Raw genomic sequence first — 27464 nt, forward strand, 5'->3', positions numbered from 1 at the left:
GGGGGAGATGAGAAGAAAGCTGGGCTGGCCATTCCTCTGAGAAGCTTATATGAACTAGGGTGAGATGTCCAGAGTGGCCATCCAGAGTTGAGCCAGAAAAATCTAGTAGCCCATGGGCAAAGAGAAAGAGAAAAAGGACTAAACTGTGGAAAGGGAACTCTTGGTTGTTGACTAGCCCTATAGGAATCCCAGATCAGAAGATTATAGAATACCACTTTAATCAATTCCCAGGGGCTGAGAGAAGTTCCCAGAAAGGGTCCTGTTATTTTCCTTACTTCCCTTTCTGGGCCTGTCTTTGCCTAAATGGATTTCTTCTAAGAATCTGACTTTTTGCCTCAGCCACAAAGAGGCCAGAAGATAGAAATGGTAATGCAGAGAACCCAACTTCTGCCCAAATGTTAGAAATTTTCCTAACTGGGAGCTTGGAAATGTGAGAATACCCCTAATTTTTTGTTCGATATAAACATTCTCAAGTGGCAAAAAAGGGGGGATTTTGTGGAATTGAAGGGCCCTAAAGGGGCCTTATAGTGTCTCTATGCTTAAAACAAGTATCACAACTGTTAAGGATAAATAGATGAGCAAGCACTTAGAATGCACCAGATGCTGTAATAAGCATTGAGATTACAAGTGCTAGTAGACAATCTGCCTTCAAGGATCTTACATTCTAATGAGGGAAAGGCAACATAGAAGAGGGGACAGAATGGAAAGGATACCCACACTTGATGAAGAGTGACAAGCCAGGAGCAAAGTGAGCAAGGCTAGGGTTTCTGAATTTATGGTCGTCTGCAACCGAAAATCCCAAATCTAGACAATAGACCTTAAGGTGGAGATTTCTTCAAGTTTTTCTAGCAATTATGATCTTGCATTTTGTGTGTGCTTAGGCCTCCAAAGGGTGTTTCACTAAACCAAGAAAAGAAATAGCAGTCCTTATTTGTTTTGCATCCTCATTTCTTTGGATAGTGATTTTAACATTGAAATTCCACTCATGTTAGATATGAATGACTTGCTTTTTGCTCTCTCTGCCCAATTCATGTTGTGTAGAAAATTCACTGACATAGAAATACAGTCTTGTGAATTAATTTTCTTAATAAGAATGTCAATTTTTTTAGTTGTTGAAGACCAGATCATGTTCTAAGTCATTATCTGTTTTAGGACAGGGTGGTGGTGCCAGAAATGTACTTTGGTTTAGACACAAAATACTTTTTTGTACATAAAGTGAGGGCCCTGGGAACTGTGGGATTCTGATATTAATTAGAATTTGCTCTAATTGGAATCAGTAGAGCCTTGGAGTTGGCTCCAAGGTTCTGCTTTCTGTTCTTTGTTTTCCCAAATCCTCAATGGTCTTATCTCATATGAGATAGAAATTTTGATGCAAAAACTTCCATACCAGAAGAGTCAGTTTCAAGGTTATTCTTAGGGATTTAATTTAAATTATAAATATTAAAATAAAAGATATGTTTTAGATATATAATTTTCCTTTTTGTCTAAAATGTTTTTATATCTTTACATTTATCTTTAAAGGGAGTCATATTGTTATCAAAACTAATGGATACAGGTACGATCAGGCTGCATCCTCTTGTGGACATGAGACATTTTTCTCATCAAATGTGAGGAAAGAGCCTTTTTGAGGAAATTTTGGCACTTCACACAGAGGGAGCAGATAGTTATTTGTCTTGTGTTGACGGTTTCATACCATTTGTTATCTAGATTTTAAGTTTCTTGAAGACAAAACCATATCTTATTCATTTTCTATAATTATATAGTGACTAGTGGAGTTTGGCAGTCATTGAATTTTCAATAAATTTTTATTGTAATGAAAGAAAATAAATATTTTTCTTGTGAGTCTAATGCATGTACATCACAAACCAGTTATATTCATACTTCAAATCACTCTTGCTTCATGGAAGGGTGCTTATCCCTTTGGTTTCAATGCAGAAGGGTAGCACACTAACCTTACCACTCAAGCTTTCCCCCCTCATTTGCAACAATGTTTTTTCTACCCATAGTCACATTCCTTCCTTTACGAACTCACAAAAATTAAAGAGGATCCTATACTTCTGATTTCCACTTCCTTGTGAAGCTCTACTGGTACCAATGATTGATCTGCTCAGGGTACTTATTTCACAGATCTTGAGTTTGTGTCTACTGCTATACTTCTCTTGTCCCATCACTGAGGCTCTGAATTGCCATGTAAGCAGGGTTTTTTTGTTTTGTTTTTTGTTTTTTTTTTTTTAGCTGTTGCATGCCTTTCTTGTCTCCCATTTATTTTAATCTTTCAAACCTTTTCAATTTTGACAGTATAAATCCAGAATTTTCTTAACACTGCTGATCTGTCTCATATGGTCTTGAGAAAGTGGTTTGATCTGGTCTTTTCCAACCATGAGGTTTAATGTACCATGAGATGAAAATAAAAGCCTAAAAATGTATTCTGTGATATTTTATTAGTCAGTTAATCAATAGATGAATGTTTAGAGAACACTGAGTTTTGAGTTCTAGTAACTTCTAGGTGTTGTACAAAAATGAAAGAGCCCCTGCCCTCAAGGTATTTACCTTTCATCAAGGGAAACACATACCAATAAATACAAATTTATATACAAATCCAAAGTCTTTTAGTGGAGCAGGAGAACAACAGTGGAGGAAAATGAGGACAAGTTTAATGTAAATAGGAGCTAGGCATTTTGAGTCAGTCAACAAGCATTTAATCATCACTGAGTATTGTTAGGTTCTTACTAAGTGGTAAATTGGTACTTGGCAATTTTCTAGCTCAGAGTTCACCCCTTTAGTTCAAACCTTTACACTTTTAAACTTCTGAAAAGGAGTTTATACACCTTTAAAAAGGAGCAAATTCATTGGTTGTAAGTAGTTCCCACAAGCCCCTGGAGTACCTACAAGCCCATTCTCTGGGAGGATAAAAGGAGAAGTTAGAGTCAGGAAGAGTCATTCTGGATTGGGTCAAGGAGAAGAATCCTTGGATTCGTAGGTCCAGCAATCCCACACTTTTGGAGGGGAAGAAGAGGATTCGAGATTCTACCTTCGCTCTGGCTGGAGGCTCCAGAAGCTTCCCAAGAAATCTGCTCCCAGAGAAAAGGATTTACAGAAAAGAAACCTTCTCCCAGAGAAGGATTACAAATGAGAGAAGACAGGACCTTAACAGAGAATGTTCTAGGCAATGTGCTAAGTAAGCCCTGGGGATACAAAGAAAAATAAATATTTGGCTCTAGTCCTCACATTCTTGTAAGAGAATTAATATATACATCTTAAATGGAAGATAACCTCAGAAGAAAGGAACTACAGTTTGGGAGGTAGGGATAGAATATTACCAGAAGAGACCCCCTGCAGAAAGTGAGATTTGAGTCATAATGGAAGCCAGGACGCAGCAATGAGAAAGAACATTCCTGGCACAGAATAACCAGTGTAAAAACATGAAGCTGCAAGATGGAGTGTTGCATGTGAGGAAGAGTAAGATGGGTAGTATATCACTCAGTATCACTCTGTTTCCTGCAGGAAAGTAGGAAGGGAAGGGAATATATGAAAAGGGGAGAATGATGGAAGTGAGGGCATATTAGGGGAAGGAATGGCCAAACAAAACACTTTTGAGGAGGGACAGGGTAAAAGGAGAGAGAAAATAGAATAAATAGGTGGAAATCTAGTTAGCTGTAGTAATTATAAAAGGGATTTTGAAGTAAGTTTCTCTGATAAAGCCTCATTTCTCAAATATATAGAAAACTAGATTAAATTTATTAAAAAAAAAATAAGAGCCACATCCCAATTGATAAATGATCAAAAGATATGAAACTATACCCAGAGGATTATAAAATCATGCATATCCTTTGACCTAACAATACCATACTTGGCATGAATCCCAAAAGAGATTTTAAAAAAGTAAAAGGCCCTATAAGTACAAAAATATTTATATCAACTCTCTTCTCTAGGGAAAAATTGGAAATGGAGGGGATACCCATAAATTGGGAAATGGCTAAATAAATTATGATATGTGTTTATGATGGAATGTTACTGTTCTGGGGGAAATAATGAGCAGAATGCTCTTAGGAAAACCTGGAAAGTCTTCCATAAACTCAAGCAAAGTGAAGTGTGCTGTGTACAAAGAAATAGCAATGCTATGGGATGATTAGCTGTGAATGACTTTGCTATTTTTAATAATTCAATGATCCATGACTACTCTGAAGGACTTAGGATGAAAAATCCTATCCATACCTAGAAAAAGAACTGATTGTGTCTGAATACAGATTGAAGCACTTTCTTTCTCTTCCCTTCTCTCTCTCTCTCTCTCTCTCTCTCTCTCTCTCTCTCTCTCTCTCTCTCTCTCTAGTTTTTTTAAAGGAGGAAAATCTCTATTTTCTTTTTTAAATTTTATTTGTTTTTAATACACATTACTTTATGAATCATTTTGGGAGAGAAAAATCAGAACAAAAGGAAAAACCATGGAAGAAGAGGGAATAAAAAAGAAGTGAACATAGCATATGTTGATTGATAGTTCATATCTCCATAGTTCTTTTTCTGGCAGATGGCATTTTCTGTCCAAAGTCTACTGGGATTGCTTTGTATCACTGAACCACTGAGAAGAATCAAGTCTTTGATAGTTGATCATCACACATTCTTGATGTTATTGTGTACAATGTATTTCTGGTTCTGCTTGTTTTGCTCAGCATCAGTTCATGCAAACCTTTCCAGACCTTTTTATTTTATGTATTTATTTATTTTGCTGAGGCAATTGGGGTTAAGTGACTTGTCTAGGATTACACAGGTAGGAAGTGTTAAGTGTCTGAGATTGGATTTGAACTGTGGTCCTCCTGATTTTGGGGCTGGTGCTTGAGCTAGCTGTCCCTTCTAGACCTTTTTAAAATCAGCTTGTTCATTTTTTTAAATAGAATAATAATATTCCATTATCTTTATGTACCACAGCTTATTCAGCCATTTCCTAGTTCATGGGCATCTACTTGTTTTCTTTGTAGCCACAAAAAGAGCTGCTATAAACATTTTTGTATATGTGGCCCTCCATTATGGGAAATCTATATTTTCTTTCACAACATTACTTATAGAAATGTTTTACATAATTTCAATGTTCTTTCTTGTCACACACATATATATATATATATATATATATATATATATATATATATATATATATATATATATATATATATATATATATATATATATATATATATATATATATATATATATATATATTTTTTTTTTTTTTTCCCTGTTTTTCCTGAGGTTGGGGTTAAGTGACTTGCCCAGGGTCACACAGCTAGAAAGTGTTAAATGTCTGAGAACAAATTTGAACTCAGGTCCTCCTGAATTCAAGGCTGGTGCTCTATCCACTGCGCCACCTAGCTGCCCCTCAATGTTCTTTCTTAATGGGCCTGGGTTGGGGATAAAGGAGAAAATCTGGAAGTTTTAAAAAAATTTTTTTTAATGTTTAAAAATGTGTTTTAAATGTAACTGGAGAAAATTTTATGTATTTATTTTTTTAAAGAAGGGCAGCATAGGTAGATCTTAAAGTATGTAGAGGAGATGATGTGGATGATATGAGATGAGTGGAAAGATATGATGGTGCTAGTTGTGAAGATTTTTAGTTGCCAGAAATTTGATCCTGTAAGTAATAGGGAGCTACTAGAAGCTATTGAGTAGGAGTGTGACATGGGAAATCATTGTATATGAAGTCACCAAAGGACTACATTCTAGGACAGAGCCTTCTGGTTCTGAGTGAGAGAGTTAAGGAGCAAATGCACTCCAGGCATGGAAACCAGGCTGTCCAAAGGCCCAGAGAAAGAGGGTAAAAATGTAGTAGTAATACTACATAGTAGTAGAATAATAAGTAGGAAGGTACAAATGGTATAAAGAGGGTATGGGGTGACTTGATGAAACCTGGATCTTGATCCTAATCTTGATTCTTCACCTTTTTTCTCTTATAGTGCTCAGTGGGGACTCTGGATTATATTTTAAAACAATGCCAATTGGCAATGCAGAATGTGTGGGATGAGAAGGAGCCTAAAACCATGCATTTAAGATCACTGGAGCCATTGGTTGTCAAACAGGGGGAGGAAATTCATAATGAGGTAAGGACAATGGGAAAGAAATTATTTATATAGGCATTCTGGGAAGTTATCAACATCACATCCCAAATACATTTTCTATTTCTATATTACTTTCTGGGGTGGAGGACTGCTTAGGGAGAACTAGCATCTCTGGTATGAGGGGTCCTGATCCCTTTTCAGGGCTGCTTATCCACCAGTGGCTGGTGTCCACTTCAATCAACTCTCATTTGTGACTTCAAGAAACTGTAGCCTGCTCAGCAGCCACAACCTGGTGAATATCCCTACAGACTAGTTGGAGGGTAGCTGACAGGCCTCAAACCCTTTGGTGAGACAGGGGAACATTTACCAGAGCCATGTGAAGGTTTCTCCTGGAGGAATGGGTGGATGAGAATAATTTTTTCCAATGACCATGCTGAAGCAGGCACTGTGGAGGTTAGAGTTTAGTTATACAGTGAAGATGCCAAGGTCATCCACTATGCCCCAGATCCTCATCAGTCATTCTAGCTTTTTTTCTGCCACTAGACTTCAATGACTTAGGGAGTGAAGCTGAAGACTTTGTGTCACTCTGTTTCACATAAATCCAATTCTTGTACAAGTCAAGTTATCACCCTCAAGATATCAATGATCCTTTTTGAAATGAACAAAGAACAAAATTATTTCTCTATCTCTATATTTTAGAAGGCGCCTATATATCCCAGATAAAAGGCAATCTTGATTTTCAAAGGAATGGCTATTTACTTCTGTTTCTGAAACTTAAATCCAAGGATTCATTTCAATTCAACAAGCATTTGTTAGATTTAACTGTGTTACCTTTGCTTTTCCCATCACTCAACTCCACTCACTCTATGTTGCCTCCAAGATCAATTACAAATTCTTTGTTTGGTATTTAATACCCTTAATAATCTTATCCCTTCCTACCCATCTAGCTTTCTTATGCCTTACACCCTCTATGTACTCAGCAGTCTAATGATATGTGCCTCTTTGCTCTCCTTAGAACTAGTACTCCTTTTGATGCTGGACATTTTCATTTGCTGTCCCCCATGACTTTCCTTTCTCCTCTTTTCCTCTTAACTTTTCTTCAAATTTTGGCTAAAATACCACTTAAAAAAAAAAAAATTAATTAATTAATTGATTTATTTTATTATAGCTTTTTATATACAAAGTATATGCATGGATAATTTTTCAATATTGACCTTTGCAAAAAACTTCTGTTTCAACTTTTCCCCTCCTTCCCTCCACCCCCTCCCCTAGATGGCAGGCAGTACCATTCATGTTAAAACATATTAAAGTATACATTAAATACGATATGTGTATACATATTTATACAGTTATCTTTAGAAAGAGGGTAAAAATAACCTGAAAAGAAAAAAACAAAAATGCAAGCAAACAATAACAGAAAGAGTGGAAATGTTATGTTGTAGTCTATACTCACTTCCCAGTATTCTTTCACTGGGTGTAGTTGGTTCTGTTCATTATTGATCACTTGGAACTGATTTGGATCCTCTCATTGTTGAAGAGAGCCATGTTCATCAGAATTGATCATCATATAGTATTGTTGTTGCCATGTATAATGATCTCCTGGTTCTGTTCACTTCACTCAGCATCAGCTCCTGTAAGTCTCTTCAGGTCTCTCTGAAATCATTCTGTTGGTCATTTTTTACAGAACAATAATATTCTATAACATTCATATACCACAATTTATTCAGCCATTCTCTGTAAAGGGCTAGAACTGAGCAAATGCACTTGGATAACGGAGCACATGAGACTAATTGCCAGTTGGACAGTTCTCTATTAACTTGTTTGAAGGTTGACCCTCCCAAGCTATTTTGTGCTGACTTGATTGGTGAGACAAAGAGGGGGAAGTGACTTGTGTGGGGGAAGTAAGAGGAAGAAGAGGAAATTGAGGTGCTCTCTCTCTCTCTCTCTCTCTCTCTCTCTCTCTCTCTCTCTCTCTCTGTGTCTCTGTCTCTCTCTCTCCTTCTCTCTCTCTCTCTCTCTTCCTCTCTCTCTCTCTCTCTCCTTCCTTTTCTCTCTCTCTCTCTCTCTCTCTCTCTCTCTCTCTCTCTCTCTCTCTCTCTCTCTCTCTCTCTCAGTGTTTGAGGGAGGAAGGTGTGTGTGGAGATTGCTAGATCTAATCCCCTGATCTTAACCGTAAAAGATCAAAAATAAAGACGTTTAGTGATCCTGACTCCGGCTGATTTCTGGGAAGACAGAGTTCCAGCATTTTGGTGCCCCATGTTGGGCATCATTTGTAACATGCCCTCCTGGAAGTTACTATTACCAGTCTGTCCTAGGCCCAACAGAGTACCTTTGACCACTGACCTTTGCAGTGTCAACTCTACCCGGCTCGCCTCCTCTGAGGCCTTCAAAGGTCTCTGGCCACGATTTCTTGAATCTATAGTTTAATAACTGGTAGCGCACTCAAGAACAGCCACATGTACTCTTAAAAGCCTTTATACCTACTCACATAATGCCCTGACTTAATTCCCTGACTTGTTAACTCCTTAGTGAACACCTGGTCTGAAGATCCATGTGTTCACTACTAAACTCTTTACCTCTCTTGGCTATCCATCAGCTTGGCTCAGCTACCCCAGGCTAGGGAGCCAAGTTAAAGAGAGAGACTTTCTGCAAGCATTGGGCTTATAAAGGACCTGTGAGGTCACACACACAGCCAACCAGCGAGAGAGCTGTCACCCATTATGAAGCTATCTCAATATGACCAGGATCCCACTACAGGGCAGTCCTATAACCACAGAGATTACTTCTGGGCCACTCAATCTCCTGTTGCACCATGACCGCCCATTTAAAGGATCCTTATAATTCTCCAATTGATGGGCATCTATTCAATTTCCAGTTTTTGGACACTACAAAGAGGGCTGCCACAAACATTCTTGCACAAACAGGTCCCTTTCCCTTCTTTAATATCTCCTTGGGATATAAGCCCAGTAGTAACACTCCTGGGTCAAGGGTATGCACGTAAGTATATAATTTACAAAGGAAAAATAACATAGAAGAAAAGGAGCATGAATAAGTGGGATCAGAGGTTGCTCCTGAGCTGTCCTTTGAACAAGGTATGTGGTTCTTTGAGTTAGGAGTGCAGAAAAATACATTCTAATCAGTCACTGGGCATCATTAAGTGCCTACTATATGCCAAGCACTATGCTAAGTCCTGGAGAAATAAAATATATATAATATATATGTATATAATATTATGTATAATATATATGACATATATGCATATAATATTATATACTATATTTTATATGAATAATAATGTGTATAAAACATATAAAATATAAAAACAGGGCAAAAGACATTTCCTGCTCTCAAGTTGCTCACAAGGGTTCAGTGGCCTCACTAATCTTGAGCCTTTACTAGTATTGGGGTACCCTATAAGAGAGCACCAGGAGGCCTCCTTTCTGGAATTTAGAGTGTGGTGAGCCAAGAAGTCTTCTAGCAATCATGAGATTAGAAGTTCTAGCATCATGGCCATTTTCCTGGGTATATTAATAGTGGACAGAACTGATTTGTTTCACTTTTTCTCCCTCATTCCCCTCTTCCTCACCCCCAGGGAAAAAGAGAGAGAAAAAAACAAATTCAACTTGAGGGGCCATGCTAATAGTAGATGCTATTCTTGAATACACACTTCAGCCTCCCTTCCTCCCCTATCTTTCTCTTGACTTCTTGTCATGTTTTATCAGCATCAAATGAAAAAAAAATAAAGCTGTATACATAGACTGTTTATTCAACAGCCAGAATATTGTCATTTGAACCCATCTGCTTCAGAATGTGTCTGGCACGTTTGCCTTTTTTTTTTTTTTTTTTTTTTTACTTTGTACATATGGAGAATGAGCAAGAAACCTTAGCTGGGTGTGAGGCAGGCCAGCAACCTGAGGTTGAATAGAAACCTTGAATATGTGTTTTATGTGTTCCAACCACCCTTTTCTGTGGTGCCTCCATTTTTGGTTTTTCAAGGTCATCTCCTTATTTGAGAGATTAATTCCACATGTCGAGGCATATTGTCAAATATTGTTCTCTTACCACACAAGTAGGCCTAAGTTTCAGTGTTTGCCTACTGGTGTGTGCTTAGTTTTTTGCTGTTAAGTGAAATCTTACATTTATAATAACTGCCCACTTCTCACTTGTTTTCTTCAAGCTTAAAGACCAAATAGATGCCTTTAGTTTATTAATTATAAGATAAAGCTTTGTTGTTCTAATTTCAGGTTATATGAGCTAAGAAGTACTCCTTTTTTTCCTATGCTTTAAATGATTTCAATTCAATTAAAGATTTATTTTGATCTTGCTGAATGCAAAACATTGTGCAAGGTATTAGGTGAAATACAAAGTTTAAATTAGATATGATCCCTTTATTCATGGAATTTAACAACCTACTGTGGAAGACCCTATAGATTTGCAAAATTTAGTATCCTGGTGTAACATCTCAATTCTTATGCCATTTTCTTTATATAAAAAGATGAAAGAACATAGAAAAATTTCAAGAGTACTTTTTTAAACAAGTAACTTTTAAATTACAAGTAGCTTTTAAGTTACAAGTAACTTAAGATTTAACAATCTTAATCTATTATCTTCTCTCTTCAAAAATACTGAAGTGGGTCACATATCAAATTGAAACAAAAAATGTTAGATCCTTTTTTTCTAGTAGAATGTAAGCTTTTTGAGAATGAGAGCTTTTTCAATTTTATATTTTTATCCTCATTACTTAGCATGGTGTTCTTCCCATAGGACTAGCTTAATTAATGCTTGTTGAGTTGAGGCATAGTTCACATGTATCAGTGACTAAAAAAATAGACAATAATACTTAGCAAGTATTTTAGGTGCAAAATGAAATGATACATGACATCCATCCATGGTGGGAAAATCCTGGTACTTGGGGAGGTCAGAAAAGGCTTTTTGGATGAGGTGGGTTTTGAGTTGGATTTCAACATATGAGTTAGGAATTCAAGAGTCCAAGAGAGAAAAAGGATGATTGTCAAGGTAGAAGACTCAGTGAAAATTGTGGAAACAGGAAAGCACAGGGCTTACTTTATAATATATAAAGATATATAGATATATAGATATAGATAGATAGATAGATAGATAGATAGATAGATAGATAGATATAGTAATCTATCTATCTATATATCTTTGAGTTAGTAGTGCAGAAAAATACATTCTAATCAGTCACTGGGCATCATTAAGTGCCTTCTGTGTGCCAAGCACTATGCTAAGTCCTGGAGAAACAAAATATATATAATTTATATGTATATAATATTATGTATAACATATATTTATATGACATATATGTATATAATATTATGTACTCTATTTTTATATGTATAATAATATATATGTATGTATGTATATGTGTGTGTGTATATATATATATACACACATATATCTTTTGAGGTAGTGGTATGATATCCACATAGAGATTGTTTTGTAGGCATTTGGAATGTCAGTCTGAAGGTTGGAAGAGAGGTCAACCCAAATGAAATTACCAAGAAAGAAATTATCTCGTGAAAAAGAATGGGATAAGAGAGTAGGGGGTAACAAACACCACCTCCAGAATTGGAAAAACAAGACAAACCTGATAGAGAGTCAGCATGCTTAGGGGGATGGAGTCAAGTATTACTTGGGGTGTCAAGTGTTTCTGGAAGATATTTTAAAAAAAGATTAAGATTCTAAGAAAGCCATTGGAATCCAGTTGAACTGCAAGGAATAAGTATGAGCACTTTTTCAGGAGGACTTATTTGAAGTGTTCACTTTCAAGTTCCTTAGACATTCCTGAAGTGAATTTATTTCACAAACTGAAATCTCTTCCACTTTCAAAAATTTTTGGATTCCCTCTCTGAGCTACAGCCAAGTGAAAAGTGTTCTCCTTTGCCTTATGAGCCTTTAGGAAGGGGAAAGTCTACCTATCTGTAAGTTTTTTCTTTAATAAAACAATATATGCTTTAGTTGCCTCATTTTATTGTTGGTTACCTCTTTTTTCTACTTTATTTGTTTTTTTCGCTGGACATTAAGTAGCTCATTCTTCCTTTTGATCTCCAAGAATAAAATTGAAGATGCAAGGCTTTTTAGAAAAGAAGACTAGATTATATTTTACTATAGGAATGACCTATAGTCATTAGTAATTAGCGATTATCAGAAGAGTCTTTTCTGAACTTCTTTATGTTGGCATGATTGGTTACTCAATTTTATCAAGGCTATTGTGACCACTGTAGTAGCCCACTATAGCATTAGTGAAGGGTTCAGTGTGTAGTAACTAGATTTTTTTTTTATCTCATTTTTTTTTTTTTACTATTATATGCTTCTTTTTACTATTACCTACCTCTCTTCTTCAACAGAGTTTTCGTTCATTTAATTTAGTCTTAACTATACAGTGAGAAACAAGTTGAAAGAAAATTTGTATAAATTGTCTTATGACACAATTATGAAGAATAGCACTATTTAGAGGCACTATAAGACTGATGTGCATTTTGAGTACTCAGAGCAAAATGAAAGCTTGGCAGGAGATTGGTGGCAAAAGGGAAGCAATACAGATCACCTCCATAGGCAGCACTTAATAATCAGTGCATTTTAATAATTGATAGAGATACTTCAGTACACAAAATGTCAAATGATACTGGTGGCCTTTACTACCCAGCATTCACTGGTATTCTGAAAATAGGCTTTTAATCATAATGTAAAGAACTCCAACAGTGAGTTGATGTTGGACATAAAGTATATAGTCCTTACAGTCCTTTTTCCTTTTTGCATTCCTTTGACTTCATTGGCCTTTAGGGCTGATAGTAGCTAATGACCACATGATTAACCTACTGAATTCGGTCTTTTTTGTCCATGAGAAATACTTTCCTGTGTAGTGATTTCTATTATATAGCTGGTCAGATAGTAAAGATTTTCTTAACCAGAGGCAACATGGGAAAGCTGCCAATTCATTGAAAAACAGAATTTGTGAAATGGAAAAATAATGTAATGAACAAAACAATTCAATTGACCAGATGCAAAAGGAGCTAAAAAAAAGATAACTGAAGAAAATAATACACTAAAAATTAGAATTGAACAAATTGAAGTAAGTGACTCAATAAGACTTCAAGAATCAGTCAAACAGAACCAAAAAAAAAAGAAAAAATAGAAGAAAATATGAAATACCTCCTAAGAAAAAAAACAGAGGCAACATGGGAAAATACTGGCTTTGAAGTTGGAGGACTTGAGTTTGAAGCTTGGTTCTGTCATTCCCTGTGTCACTTTAGGCAAGTCATCTTCCCCTCTCTCTGTGTGTGTGTCTCTCTCTGTCTCTCTCTCTCTGTCTCTCTCTGTCTCTCTCTCTCTCTCTCTCTCTCTCTCTCTCTCTCTCTCTCTCTCTCAAACAAGGAGGTAAAATTTAGTGGAGATATATCCATAAGGCTCCCTTTCCAGCATTAAATCTTTAATCCCAGGCCTTAATTATAAATACCATAGAAGAATTGCCAATTTGTTATTAGATCCAATCTAACAAAACACAACACTTAAATAAGACTAAACATTATTTTTAGCTTTCTTTGATAATTCAGAAAGTTCCTCAGGATCTCAAAATGTTTATGATAGTGATCATGAATATTAATTATCATTGTACTATACATGTTTTAAAAGCTCATTAATAGGGGAAGCCATGATCTCATATATGAAAAATGTAAATCAGAAAGGATCTAGTGGAAGCTATGCTCCTGCAGTAAATCTCCCTGTAATCTGCCTCTTAGAGGCTCCTTGCTCTTTTGCAGTTTCCCCTCTCCTCATCCCCAAATTCCAGCATCATTTGAGCTGTAGGTGACTTTTCTTGCATCTTTACTCCATTAGTTAGAAGAATTCTTGGAAAAAGTAACTCACTCCACCCCCCACCCCCACCCCCCCCACCTCCAGAGAGGGATAGGAAGCATAACCCCGTCCTGTCACTCAACATTACTGGTTTTTGTGTCTTAAGTAACAATATCTCACTTCCATGTTAACCCAGTACAAACTGTTTCACCAGCATCTGTGCAATTTTAGTTGCTGTTATTTTTTCCAAATAATATGGAGCTTCTATTTTTTACCCTCCTTTCCAAGACTTTGATACTTAGGATGTCTTATCCTCAATTCACACTCCAGGATTCAGCCAAAGCAGCTGAGGATACACTTTCCTTTTCTAAATTAATTTCAGTAAAAGATTTAGCTGCTTTTCTTGGCATGGGTGGGACCTGATTGAAGTCCTGGAAGATATCCAACATGGTTTTGTCTTCATTTCATTGAGATGAAAAGGAAGGCAATGAAGATAAATAAAATGTACAGTAAATGGATTTGATGCCAATAAAGATTCTGCCTCCCTGGGAGGAGCATCATGGCTTAAGCTCTGCTGGTAGCTCTGCAGAGAAACCTGATGGTCAGGTTATGGAAAGGTATTTGAGTTTTTCCTCAGGGTGTGTGTGTGTGTGTGTGTGTGTGTGTGTGTGTGTGTGTGTGTGTGTGTGTGTGTGTTTTTCTTTCATAAAGAAGCTAAAGGCAACCCAAACAAAAAATCTCCAAATGTTAGCCATTTATGAGGAAGAAGAGACTTGTCACTATAAATAGCAAGGGTGCTCTTTCACCTTTCTGCTAATTGGGTCCCTAAAAATGTTATCATCTTGACCTAGCTAATCAAAGTTTGAAGAAAGTTTAATTTACACAAATATAAATTGGTATATTTTTATGTGCTACCATAATTCAATGCTTGTCATTATCTATTTGGTTTTCTGGAATATCACAGATGCCAAGATAATATGTTTTGTCCCTTTCAGTAGAAATCTTCAGACTTCTGATCCTAATGCCTCCCCCCCCCCCTTTTTTTAAACTCTTGGTGCTCTGCTGATAGACTTATTATTGTGACATGAACAAATCTCATGTGAACTTCATTAGAAAGAGCTTGTTTTTCTCATGATAAATGCATGGTTGAACTTGTATTCTCTTAGTTGAACTACACTTGTAGTTCTCTTTGAAAATACTTAGTTTACTTCTGTTAACTACTATCTTTTTAATGCCACAGATAAGTTCAAGTAACTGTTGTCTTAATATTGTTCACATTCCTCTTTTTGTTTAAACAGCTTTCAATGAAATCAGTTCTGCATATCAAACAAACATTTAGTTAATGTAAACTAAAACCTTTTCAGACTTTTGAAGTTGCAGTGTTTATACTTGGTGTTCTCAAGTTAGGTATTTAAGCCATTTTCACCATTGTTACACCTTCATAAGTTGCCTTTGTTTGCCTCAGGAAAATTCAATACGGATAAGTAAAAAAAAAAAAAAATTCTTTGTGGGAACAGGTGATGATTATAACCATGTTGACTCTGTATATGGAACATAACTACCATAGCAAAGTTAAGTAGTGAGACCTATATACTTCTTCAAAGGCTTAGACAAAAAAGAAATATTTTAGGGTGCATATGGCTGATGCAGGGAGGATAAAATTCCAAATATATTTTCTACCTGGAGGTAAATAAGGAAAGACTTAATAATAGATAGGAAAAATTTGTTGACTCACACAATAGTTCCTATTATATAAGGAATAAAATGTTTTTCAGCATCTTTGCTACCATTTTAGAACATATTGCTATTTTGGTTTGTTGAGTGGGAGTGATGTGCTACATAGCCTGCTTTAAATTGGTGTTACAATTATAATAATCCCCTTGATTGGAGATGGGTCCAAGTCTCCAAATTCTTTTGAGACATCTTGTGATATCAGTCTGGAACCACAAACCTTTTTGGGGCTCCCCTTGAACTCCAACAGGAAAGTGACTAGTTGCAGAGCTTAGTAAACTATATTATATATATCTGAGTGATTGTGTATGTGGATATGTATATATGTATGTATACATGAAGGGCAGTATGACTTAGCAGCTAGAGAGCAAGCCTTGAATCAAGAATACTTTGATTCAAGTTCCACCTTTGACTCATATTTGCTATTTGACCTTGGAGTAAAGTACTTAATCTCATTCCCTGGCCACTCTTCAACTCTTCTTTAAGAGAAGAGTTCTTAACCCTTTTTATTTCTGGTCTAGACCCCCTTAAATCCCTGAGACCCTTTCTTAGAATTCTTTTAAATACACAAAATGAAATACTTAGGAATATAAAAGAAACCAATTTTATTAAAATATTTACTACAATTAAAAAATTAAATTGGACAAATTTTCTTTTTAAATTCCAGGTTAATAATTCCTACTTTAAGACTGAATTATACAACACAGATGTATATCTCTTTGTATTAGCAGAAAGAAGTCTATTACTTAGAGTTTCCTAGACCATTGAAATCTTGGGTGCCTTTCTTAAATCTTTATATAGAATAAACACATATGCACAGCTATATCTATATGATTTATAGATCTATATGATGTATAGAAATTTGTCTTGAATCTGTTATTTTAATCATCAGTCCAAGAATCTCCTAGTATAGAAACTCCCTCCACCAATGAAAATTAGCATTCATTATAAATTAACACTAATTTAATAGTCTTAATGAATAACTGAGGAGCTTTAGAGAACTGATTTACTCATGGGAACTTGACTAGTATGTCAGAGGTAAAATTCATATCTAGGTGTTCCGAACTCCAGAACTGGCCTTCTAGCTAGACACTGTGTCCTGTTGCTCCATAGCTGTTTTTGATCTTCATTGTTCATTTTTTCTTTTTCTTTAGTACCTCAAGACCTTTCTTGGTATGATATCCATCTCCCTTTAATAGTGGGATGAATGATTCAGGTTATAATGCACTTCTCTATTTTCTACATTTAAGACACTTAAAAAAAAATCTGACATCTTGAAGGATATGTCAGTGTGTGTTATGTGTACATTTTTAAAAAAAGTTTTTAATAAAGGTTCTATTTCATTGTATCCTTTCCATGATTCAGTTCTTTGTTTCCAGACTTCAGCCTGATCAGGTGACACCTATGGAGTTTGGTTTCTTTTGTAGTGCAGAGATTCAGACTTTCTAATTTCAAGAATGTTCCTTTTACAATTTCAAAAAAAATGAGTTCGAGGCTGTAAATAAAATTGGAAATCATTTGTTACCCTTTCTAACTCCCATTAAATTACTGTAGGAGACTTCAATTGTTAAGACAGAGTTTGTGTCAATTTAATCATAGAATTATTCTATTTGTGGCCTACAGGTAGAGTTTGAATGGCTAAGGCAGTTTTGGTTTCATGGCCATCGCTACAAAAAGTGCACAGATTGGTGGCATCTACCCATGTCTGAACTGGAAGGACTGTGGAAAAAGATGGAATGTGTGGTAAGTAATTTAGTGCTGAGGACCATTTTTTCAGAGATGTTTATTACTTAAAAAATGGACTGTATGATAATTTTCCCATAGATGCTTTACCCATGATAAACCAACTCTTTAATCTCAGTTAATTCTTAGCCAATTCATAGGAGTATCTAGGGTTCTCTGTATACCACTTGGCAATGAAAAATTGTTAAATTTGATAGGTTTAAAGATTAAAATAAACTCAGAAAAAGCTATGAAAGGATTGAATAAACTGGGAATAGATAATAGCACTTCATAGTACTTGATATCTAAGTACCCTTGGAACAATTAACCCAACAGAGCAATAAACTATTCTTAATCCCTATTTTACAAATAAAGAAATGGAGTCAGTCATTGAGCCAAAGCCCAAAAGGAATTCATGTCATTGATAGGATCAAAATCTAAAGATCTTGACATTTCTTCTTTCAAACTCAGACCACTGAACTTTATCTGTTCTCTCTCTTCCCCACCTTTTCAACTCCTCCCCTTTTTTCCATTTTGCTTTTAATGACACAAAGGACAGCATTTTCCCACAAGTAAATTAATGCATAGGTTGTTGTAACACTGAGCCTGAGGCTATGGCAGTTGCTGCTAACCCTTCCTGCTGTTTGAAAGTTTACACCTGAATATAGTCTGTTGCAGATTAATGGGATTTGGGTGGAGGTATCTTCCTATTCAAATAAAATGTGGGTGTCTATTTCTGACAGTCTCCATTTAAACTGCCAAGCCAGCTTTAGGATCCTGATTTAATTCCTATCTATTTTGGATGTGTCAGAGCTCAATATTTGAAAATAGGAACTTAGAGAGTCAGATTAGCAGAAAAAATAATTTTACTGTGTTATTATTGTTGATTTTCCAACTAACAACAATGGGAGTGTGGTTTGTCCTAGACTTTAGGAATTGCATATTTGAGATCTTAAGGTATTACAGATATTATCCATATTATGTATTATAAATTCCTTTCTAAAAAAACCTGCTATTCAGTTACAGTTTCATAATTGAGGAGAAACTGTGAAGGAGAGACTGCGTTATTATTTTGTAGACCTTCAGTAAAAGAACCCAAAGGAGCAGCCAATTTGGGAATCCTCCAGGGCTAGTTTTTCTACAATTGGTGTATCATTACTGTGTGCTCAGATTGAAACAGTGGCCTCAGTGTCTCTCTCTTTCAACATGACTCAGGATGATATTTATCAGTAGGAAATTACTGTTTGGGACAAGACAAGTTGAGAAGCTTTTTCTAATTTAAGTTTAACCTTGAAAAAATATTTTATGACTCTTTAAGCATTTTAATCACACAGTTAATTTGAGCCATCACAGGATATTAAGTAGAATGATAATTGGATATGTCCATTCTTTTATATCTGCTAATGTATAATAGCTAAGAACCTAGGGTAGAGATGGGGAGTAAGAATAGAGAAGAGAGGGTATTAGAGGGATAGTGAACGGAGGAGGTTAGTTAATTTAAGGCCCTATTTTATCTCTTCATAGGCTAGCCTTTTTTTTTTTTTTTCTCATTCCTTCAATTTTAAGCAGTAGGGGGCAATGTTTAGCTACCTTTCAGAGACAACAGGATTCTAGGTTTTGAGGAAAATGCATAGAAATGTACCATTAACTGTCAAGAATTATCCCTGTTGCTTCAAGTTAGCTGTAATCTCTAAGATTCCATAACACAGGAAATCAGTTGTGGGTTAACAAATTCAACAGCAATTTAACATAAAAAGTGCAGTGTTTGGAGCACATTTGGATTCTATAGAATTAGGTTAATCAAAAAAGCATTGCTGAATGTACTCCCTTGGCTTTTAGGCAGTATATTACTCAAAATTATAATAATTTTCAATGAATAATTATGCTTTTTCTGGTAATGTAAAATAGCATATGTGGGGGATCTCTTCTAATAAATGGGCTCTGTGCTTTCAAAAACATCATTGATTTTTCTGTTTTGGAAGCCAGACCAAAAATCCTTAACAGGCAATGAACATTTTTCACTTTTTTGCTTATGGATTAAATAAAATTTGGAAATAGTTTTATCTAGAGAAAAGACTTAAACAGAATTTTTTTTTTTTTTTTTAACTTTCAGCATTCTCACATTAACTGTGTGTTGGAAGGCAAAGGGAGAAGGTGGGACAAAGGAAAAAAGGAAAATGAGTTCTTAAATAGCTTTTCCTCTATTAATGGTAATTACTTCACATGTTATAACCAGTCATATATTTCAAAAAACTTATCAACTGCCTAAGCCTCATGGTTCTCCCTATGTAAGTCTTTCCTTCATCCCCTACTATACCAGAGCCCCTACTTCTAATTCCTTGTTCCAGCAAGCACACATTTTTTATCATGCTGTTTATTCTTGGCATTTCTCTCCCTGAGGATGGTTTTACTCTCTACTTGCTCTTGTGATGTAAATGTTAAACCTTATATTTGAATGACAGTATGATAAAATTTCACATTTTCCCTGAATATTACCTCATGAATTTAGAGACATTAAAACTGAAGTGCATAGCCTTCCCTCTACAACCCAAGTATCTCTCTAGCCTTTCTCTCCTCTCTTCCCTTTCTCTTTCAAGAAAAAAGGACTAAGGCTATTCAGATGCTTGTATTTTATTAAAAACAAACAATAAGCCCCAATGACCACTCCCTTATCCCAGATTAACATATTATCAAGAGACTCTTCTGGATAAGTGTCCACTGAATTCAAAGAAAGAGTTACCATTTGAAAGAGACTGTACAAGCTTTGCTTTCTGGGTAAAGAGAAGTATGAAAAGCTGAAATCTCTTGTGATGTGAGAAAGTGTTACTGTAGCTGTAGATTCAGTGGATAGGCCTTTTGTCTCTCAGGATCTGGTATCATTCCTGCCTTGAAAAACTGACATTTATTATACCTATAAAAATGTTTTAACACCATTAAATTCATGAGGATACAGAAAAAGACAGTGGAATGTGGAGCCTTCCAAATTGATGGAATATGTTCATTTTCTTTCTAACTCAATTTCAGTGAAGACCAGTGAATATACTTTTGGAATTGTTTCCAACACAAACATTTTTAAAAAATATTATTTATTTACATATGGGTGAGAAATTTTTTAGTGCTTATGTATAAGAAAGAAAAGACCAGACCCTCATGGTTTGGTGTGTTATGAATTTTGTTTCCTGCCTTGACAATTTGTTTTGCCGAGTGATAGTGTATTTATATGGCAATTGGCCTTAATAACCTTTATTGACTTGAGTGGATAGAAGCCAAGACTAGGATTATTAAAATGTATCTGTTTCAAGGCAGTACAAAATCACAACATGTATAATTATGTTAGGTAGGCTACAGGCTCCATTTAATCCCACCCATTTATGTTAAAATTTGGCAGAAAGAGCAGTCATGGCATTGAAAACATTAAAAGATGCAGAAAATTAGTGAGAGTTTTATGGAATATCATTCCATTTGCTTGTTGTTAAAGCTTTTCAAGAGAGAATGGTGAAACTTCAGAAAGTTAAAGGTGACCTTTAAATACAGAAATTTTAGTTGTTTAATTTTTAAGATGAAACCTTTCTTTTTGGTTGGGGCTTTCCTAAAGCCACTATGAAATTTTAATTGTAGCATCTATTTTAAATATATACATGCAGACATATTTATAACTACATATCTATATAAATAAATAAATAGTAATGAGGAATAAAGTGTGGGTGGAACAGAGAAACAATTTGTTTCTAGGGGAATTAAAGAAGCTGTTATAGTACTTTTGGCTTTTATTTCAAGCTGAGATGTAGAACAATGTGGGTTTTTCACATACCAGACTGCTATTTCCTATTACAGCTAAAGGTAAAGCTAAAGATACCATCATGCATTATTTTTGAAAAATAAAATAGAAGTTTAGTTTAAATTAAAGATTAATCTCAGTTAATTATAAATATTAAAACAGATACATTCATTTTGGGATTCCAATTTTCAGATCCAGTATTTTTGAGTTATTGGAAAAGTCTACTGTAGTCATTCAGAATTTGAAATTAAAAGTTTGATCATTCATGTATACATTTATTATATTTAACATATACTTTAACATGTATTGGTCTACCTGCCATCTGGGGGAGGGGGGAGAAGGAAGGGAAAAATTGGAACAAAAGGTATTGCAATTGTCAATGCTGAAAAATTACCCATGTGTATATATCTTGTAAATAAAAAGCTATAATAATAAAAAAAAAAGTTTGATCATTCAGAATTTAGGCTTTATTATACCCAGACTCAGCAATGACTCAGACATACTATAGGCTTGCTGATGTTTATGGCTTAGTAGGCTAGGCCCTTGAATGTCAAAACAGGTCAGAAGGCTACTCTTACATTAGGATTCTAAGGATCATCTTTCAGCTTTAATGGTCTAAATCCTTTTCTCAGCTTTGCTCTTCACAGACTTTTGATGAAGACTTTAAAAACAACAACAAGATGTGTTTGGGAGAGGTGAGAAGCAAAGGATAGAAAATTTAAGGAGTAAATTTTTAAATAATTTTAGTAATTAAAAAAGATATGTTTTCTTCCCCTTTTTTCACCCTCCCCCTTTTTCCACTTATATAATTTTTCTGGCTCATGTTTTTCCATTCTTCTTCTTAGTGACTATAGTTATTAATGAAAAGGAAAAAAAAATTATTATGTAACTTGCCCTTTTTGAGGGGGATGGGAGAATTTACACTTTCAAAAGAATTCAGGCTTAAGCCTCCAAAACAGAGTATGTGCTGAAAACACAAAGAACTGTATTTATGCTTCTCTTTGAAGTGTGTGTGTGTGTGTGTGTGTGTGTGTGTGTGTGTATGTGTGTGTGTGTGTGTGTTTGCAACAGGATAAGGAAAATTTTAGAAACTGTCTGATAGTGTTCAGGGTAAATACTTAAACCCCTTTAGAGAATTTCACACACAGATACTGTGCAGCAGAAAAAAAGGGATACTTATGTTTCTTAAAGCTGCTACAGCCTACAGCTTTGTACTTAAAGACAGAGGTGTTGAATAGAATTCTATTGAGGATACATCCAGTGACAATATCTCCTGGAACATCAGAGCAAACCAGTGGGTAGGACTTTTCTATTTTTAACCCTTCCAGGAGCGAGTCAGTGGAGATTTGAGCTTTGTTAGTATGAAAGTGCTTGAGCTTGCCTGTTCTGTATACCAAGAATGTGAAGAGGTGCAATACCCCTGTGCTTCCTTTCTTCACATGAGAAGAACAGGGTTGAAGATACTGAAGGTTATGAAACTGTGACAGGAGCCAGAAAATGCCAGCTGTAGACATGGCACAGCCTTCTCTCTCTCAACTCAAGTTTGGGTATGAAGAGAGAGAAACCAGAATGGACAAACAGGCTTTCAGTTTCAGGTTTGATTTCCAGGATATTGTTGGATTGTATCTGGCTTTATTATATACACATAATTAAAATGTGTGTATATGAATTGTTATGCATACTTATATGACTATCCTATATTTTTGTACTTTAAGCTATGCTTCTCAGAAGAACTCAAGTATGCAGAAATCAATGTTTTTAGTTAAGCAATGAATATACTCAGTTTTCCTTCTAAGGTGCTAATTCACTCTTTGAATTTATTTGCATTCCTTTTGACTAACAGATCATCACCATGTTTCCAGAAGTGCTCTCAGATACCCTGATGCTAGAACTGTCTGTCTTTGCTTTTAACAATGAAATTGTTTAAAAACTGCAGCATATAGTTGTTTCTTTTTCCCCATAGATTTTTCAAATAATTCAGCTCTGGCTTCCTATTTACATTGTTTACAAATCATTTAACTTTGAAATGGGCCAGAGATTTAAGTATTCCTTCAGCTTCTAGTTTAACAGTTGTTCCACAGAGCTTTCGTTTCAGTTCTAGCTCTGAGTAGTACGAAAAGAAAATCCCCATCATTTACTAGTACTTGTTATTGGGAATATTCTCAGGATTTTCTTTTACATCCCTTAACTAAGGTTATTGTTAGGATCAAATGAGACCATATATGTTTGAACTTGCTTCAGGAGGTAAATAAAGCTCTTCCAAAAATTCAGGGTAGTGAGTGTAGTACTTTAGGTAGTCCCTGAGTTATGAACACTTGACTAAAAACAATCATCTATATGATATAATACTGTTGACTAATAGTAACAATAACTTCATGTATGTATATATACGATGTGTATACGTATATATAACATGTGTATTTACTTTAAAATATGCAAAATTACTTATACATATTATCTTGTTTTCTCCACCCTTCCCATAACAAAGATGCTTTCCACTGCTAGAACCTTTCACAACTGATGATTTCTCCAACAAAACCTTCTCTCTATTGATGTCCTTTGTTGCCAGAACTACTGATACTTCCTAGAATAATTGCAAATGAGAGGATTTTCCTTGATCTCTACACATAGACACACACACACACACACACACACACACACACACACACACACACACACCCATTCCAAAATTGAACTCGGGACTTAAGGCTTAATACTTCCCATTTTCCTTTTGATGTATCTCATCCTAAACACTATTATATTGGTAGTCTGGATCCAAATCCATTTCTCCCTAATTTCCCCCTCCCTGTACAATTGATGTACTCATACCAAATTTCTATACTTAATGGTCAAAGGGTTCAAGGATGTACTTAGAGAAACTCCTGGCTCTAGAGTACTATTAATATCATTTCAAGCACATTATGGGCTTTGTAACTTTCATGAGTTGATTTGAGAATCTAACCCATGTTTATAATACTGTCTTTATGACACAAAGAGCTAAACTTCTGTCTTATAAGTAAATTTTTAGAAGATCAAACCTTTCATCAATTACCTGTATTATTCTTACTTTTAGCCATCATCATACATCATTTGCAAGAAAGCTACCTGGATGAAAAGGGGTCACAAGTGGGAAAAGTTTAAGAAATCCTGTTCTGCATTATGTTCTTCATTTTGGTGCCTTTTTGGTTTCTTGTAATTTTTTCCCTTTTGTTTTGATTTTTCTTTCACAATAGGATTAATTTGGAAATATCTTTAAAATGATTGTACATGTGTAACATATCAGAATGCTTGCTGTCTTGGAGGGAGGGGAAGGGAGAGAGAAAACAATTTGGAACTCAAAATCTTACAAAAGTGAATGTTGAAAACTATTTTTACATGTTATTAGAAAAAATACAATACTATTAAATAGGAAAAAAAAGAAGAAAAATCCCCGCTCTATGATAATGGAATCTTACGTTCAAGCATACAGTGTGATATGCAGGGAAGAGAGTACTGCATTTGCTGTAAGGAAGATTGGTTCAAATCCCAATGATATTTACTAACTCTGTGGGCCTCTCAGTGCCTCAGGCATTGAAGGAAGTTCCTAAATATTGCTTATTTATCAGTAGATTATCATTAAAAACAGAAATAATAATGATTCTATAAGAGTAGCCAATTTTATATAGTTCTTTAAAATGTTTTGTAAAAGTTTGCATCTATTATCTCTTTTGATCTTTGTGATATGTTAGCCCCTACTTGTTAGAAATAAGTAGTACAAACTGACATCTTTGTATTGGTTTCTGTTTTAATTTGTAAATATATTTCTATTAAAATGTTTTATATAGTAATGGTTAACTATTAAATTTTTAGCATTATTCCATCCCGTATGAGCTCTTGCATTTTTCATTTTATAAAATCTGAGATGTTCCAATACCTGGAAGAAGAAATATAATTTCCCTGATCCTTAGCTCCATGACCCGTGACAGCTTCAGCATTGTGGGTACTTTATAAAACTTGGATGACTTCAAGAGATAGTATCTGGCTATCTAAGGATGCATATGAAATCACATTGGTCAAGTTCCACTTTTCTCTCCTATACATGTTACCCAGATTTATTTTTATTTGTCATGTTCTTGAAATCTTGGTTTTTCTTCATGGAAATTTAAAAATTTTCTCTAGAGGATTTGTTTAAAACAAACAAACAAAAACAACCCAGTACCTAGAGTCATCTCTAACAACATCAGTGTAACATATCAGAGTGCACAGTACTCATGTGCACTGACTCTTTTCCTCTCTTTGGATACTACTACTAAGAAAAACAAGTTCAAGGAGATTGAGCCCATTAATGCTTTAATGTGAAATAAGAATAATTTTAAGCAAATAAATATGTGCTAAGTCACCCATTTTCACTAGAAGTAGCCTTGCTACAAGTGACTTTCTCTCTCTCTCTCTCTCTCTCTCTCTCTCTCTCTCTCTCTCTCTCTCTCTCTCTCTCTCTGTGTATACACACACACACACACACACACACACAACTAACTTAACATGAAAGTAATGTCTAAATATGTTTTGTTGATGGTCCTTACCTTTTGTTTAGTGCTTCTGCCTTTTCTTTGATAAAAGGATACAATTGAGTCCCAGAATTAGATAACTTTTTCAAAACAATAGTAGATTTAGACTCTACTACCAATCTCATAAGAGATCTAAAAAGAATAATATAAGGGGCAACTAGGTGGTGCAGTGGATAGAGCACCAGCCCTGAATTCAGGAGGACCCGAGTTCAAATGTGATCTCAGACACTTAACACTGCCTAGCTGTGTGACCCTGGGCAAGTCACTTAACCCCAGCCTTAGAAAAAGAAAAAGAAAAAGAATAATATGAATAGGACAGGAATCAGGTGCAGAGATGTGTAAATCCCTATGGAGAAAATTGACTTTTTATTATACAAACTGAAAGCTGATTATTTCTCTTCCTTTTGGTTGGCAAACCTTTTTGATGATGGTGTGCATATGACTATCTAGCGTAATTATTTATCTACACCTAACAGAGGTCTTAGGAAAGAGATCTAGAAGTAACTGGGTTTTATGTCTCTGGCAAGAATCTTTATGATTAAATATATTTTGGTACATGAAAACAGACCCCTGTCTTGGCTCTTAATGCTCTTAGGATTTTACCTTTGAAGAATATAGAAATTAACACTCAACCATGCACAGATCAGAAAATTAATTTTGTCCTTAAAAGATTGAAAGAATGTAGAGAAGATATTGAATTTTACTGCCAAAGGTACTATTGGTATTTGGATCAAATGGAAGAAGTTTGGGTGATTTTAGCCAGGATCTACCTTCATTGGTAGTCAGATTGTGCAAGCTACAAAAAAGTTTTTGATTGGAACGGCTTTTCTAAAAGTTTAAAACCATGCTCACTTTGTGGGTAGCTAATTTTTTGTCTCTCTTCAGGGACAGCCTGAATATATATACAGTATTTAGAGAGCCTGGGTTATGTGGCTTGAATGAGCTTTCAGGCCATGATATTTTTCTTCAATAAGTGAAAGACCTTGGCTTAATCCACTTAGTTAACTTAATTACACTATGACATTTCCTCTTCTTTTGGTAGAATATCCTAGAATGCAGTTCATTTGCAAAGTATATTTCATAGTTGTAGAACAAAGCAAGTAAGAAAAAGCCTATGCTTTCTGGTTAAAATCTGAAAATTGTGATTCTAATGCCACTGTGGAATATCCTTTAAAAAAGAGAAATGGTTTCTTCTCCTTAATAATAAGAGGATTTCTCAAAACTAATTATAATGATATATAATTGTCTCTCATCAAAATTGTATCTCATCACTTCATTTTGAATTTTAGTTTTTAATAGTCTCATGATTAAATTTAGGTTTTGTTGAGGATGGTCAAATAAAGAGCATAAGGAAGAAAAAAATTCTGTTTATTCAGTATATTGATTTCAAGCTACTGAGCATTTTCTATGCTCAGGGCAGGGCAGTTAGATAGCCAGAGAGTAGAGTGCCAGGCCTAGAATCAGGAGAACCTGACTACAAATTTGGTCTTTCAACTTTAAGACTATGAGCCTATATAATATTTCAGTAGGTAAGGATGGGAACAGGAAAAAAAAAGGACATTTTTAGTAGAGAAAACATCATGAATAAACACAGGGAGGTCTTTTATGATACAGAAAATAGATTAGTTTGACAGGAGCAAAGAACTTGTTTCTGGAAGTGATAGGGATGAGGCGAAAAAATAAGGAAGGACCAGATTTCCAAAGACCTGATGAAGGAATTTGGATATTGTTTAGGCAACATTTTTGGTCACCTTGGGACAACTTAATTTCTTTGCTTTATTGGTGCTGTATTTTTGATATTAAAGTTTGTGTTTTGAGTGAGATACC

The 27464-nt window shown here is 35.2% G+C and overlaps 1 protein-coding gene across 16 annotated transcripts in view; it reads left to right on the top strand.

The window, feature by feature from the left end:
• Positions 1 to 27464, top strand: part of FTO (FTO alpha-ketoglutarate dependent dioxygenase) — a 458508-nt gene that overhangs the window by 206712 nt on the left and 224332 nt on the right. For 14 of the 16 annotated variants that reach the window (XR_012486835.1, XR_012486832.1, XR_012486834.1 and 11 more), the window contains 2 exons: positions 5943 to 6086; positions 17214 to 17333. Coding sequence is in view for 11 of the 16 variants with exons in the window: in XM_074293425.1 (XP_074149526.1) it covers positions 5943 to 6086; positions 17214 to 17333 (264 nt within the window). In the remaining 5 variants the exon portion in view is untranslated. Of the gene's footprint in view, positions 1 to 5942; positions 6087 to 17213; positions 17334 to 19425; positions 19523 to 24163; positions 24777 to 27464 lie in introns of those variants that run through there. The other 2 variants (XM_074293420.1, XM_074293426.1) reach the window with 2 other exon arrangements.

Source organism: Sminthopsis crassicaudata, chromosome 2, assembly GCF_048593235.1.
Source record: "Sminthopsis crassicaudata isolate SCR6 chromosome 2, ASM4859323v1, whole genome shotgun sequence".
Classification (NCBI taxonomy): Eukaryota; Metazoa; Chordata; class Mammalia; order Dasyuromorphia; family Dasyuridae; genus Sminthopsis; species Sminthopsis crassicaudata.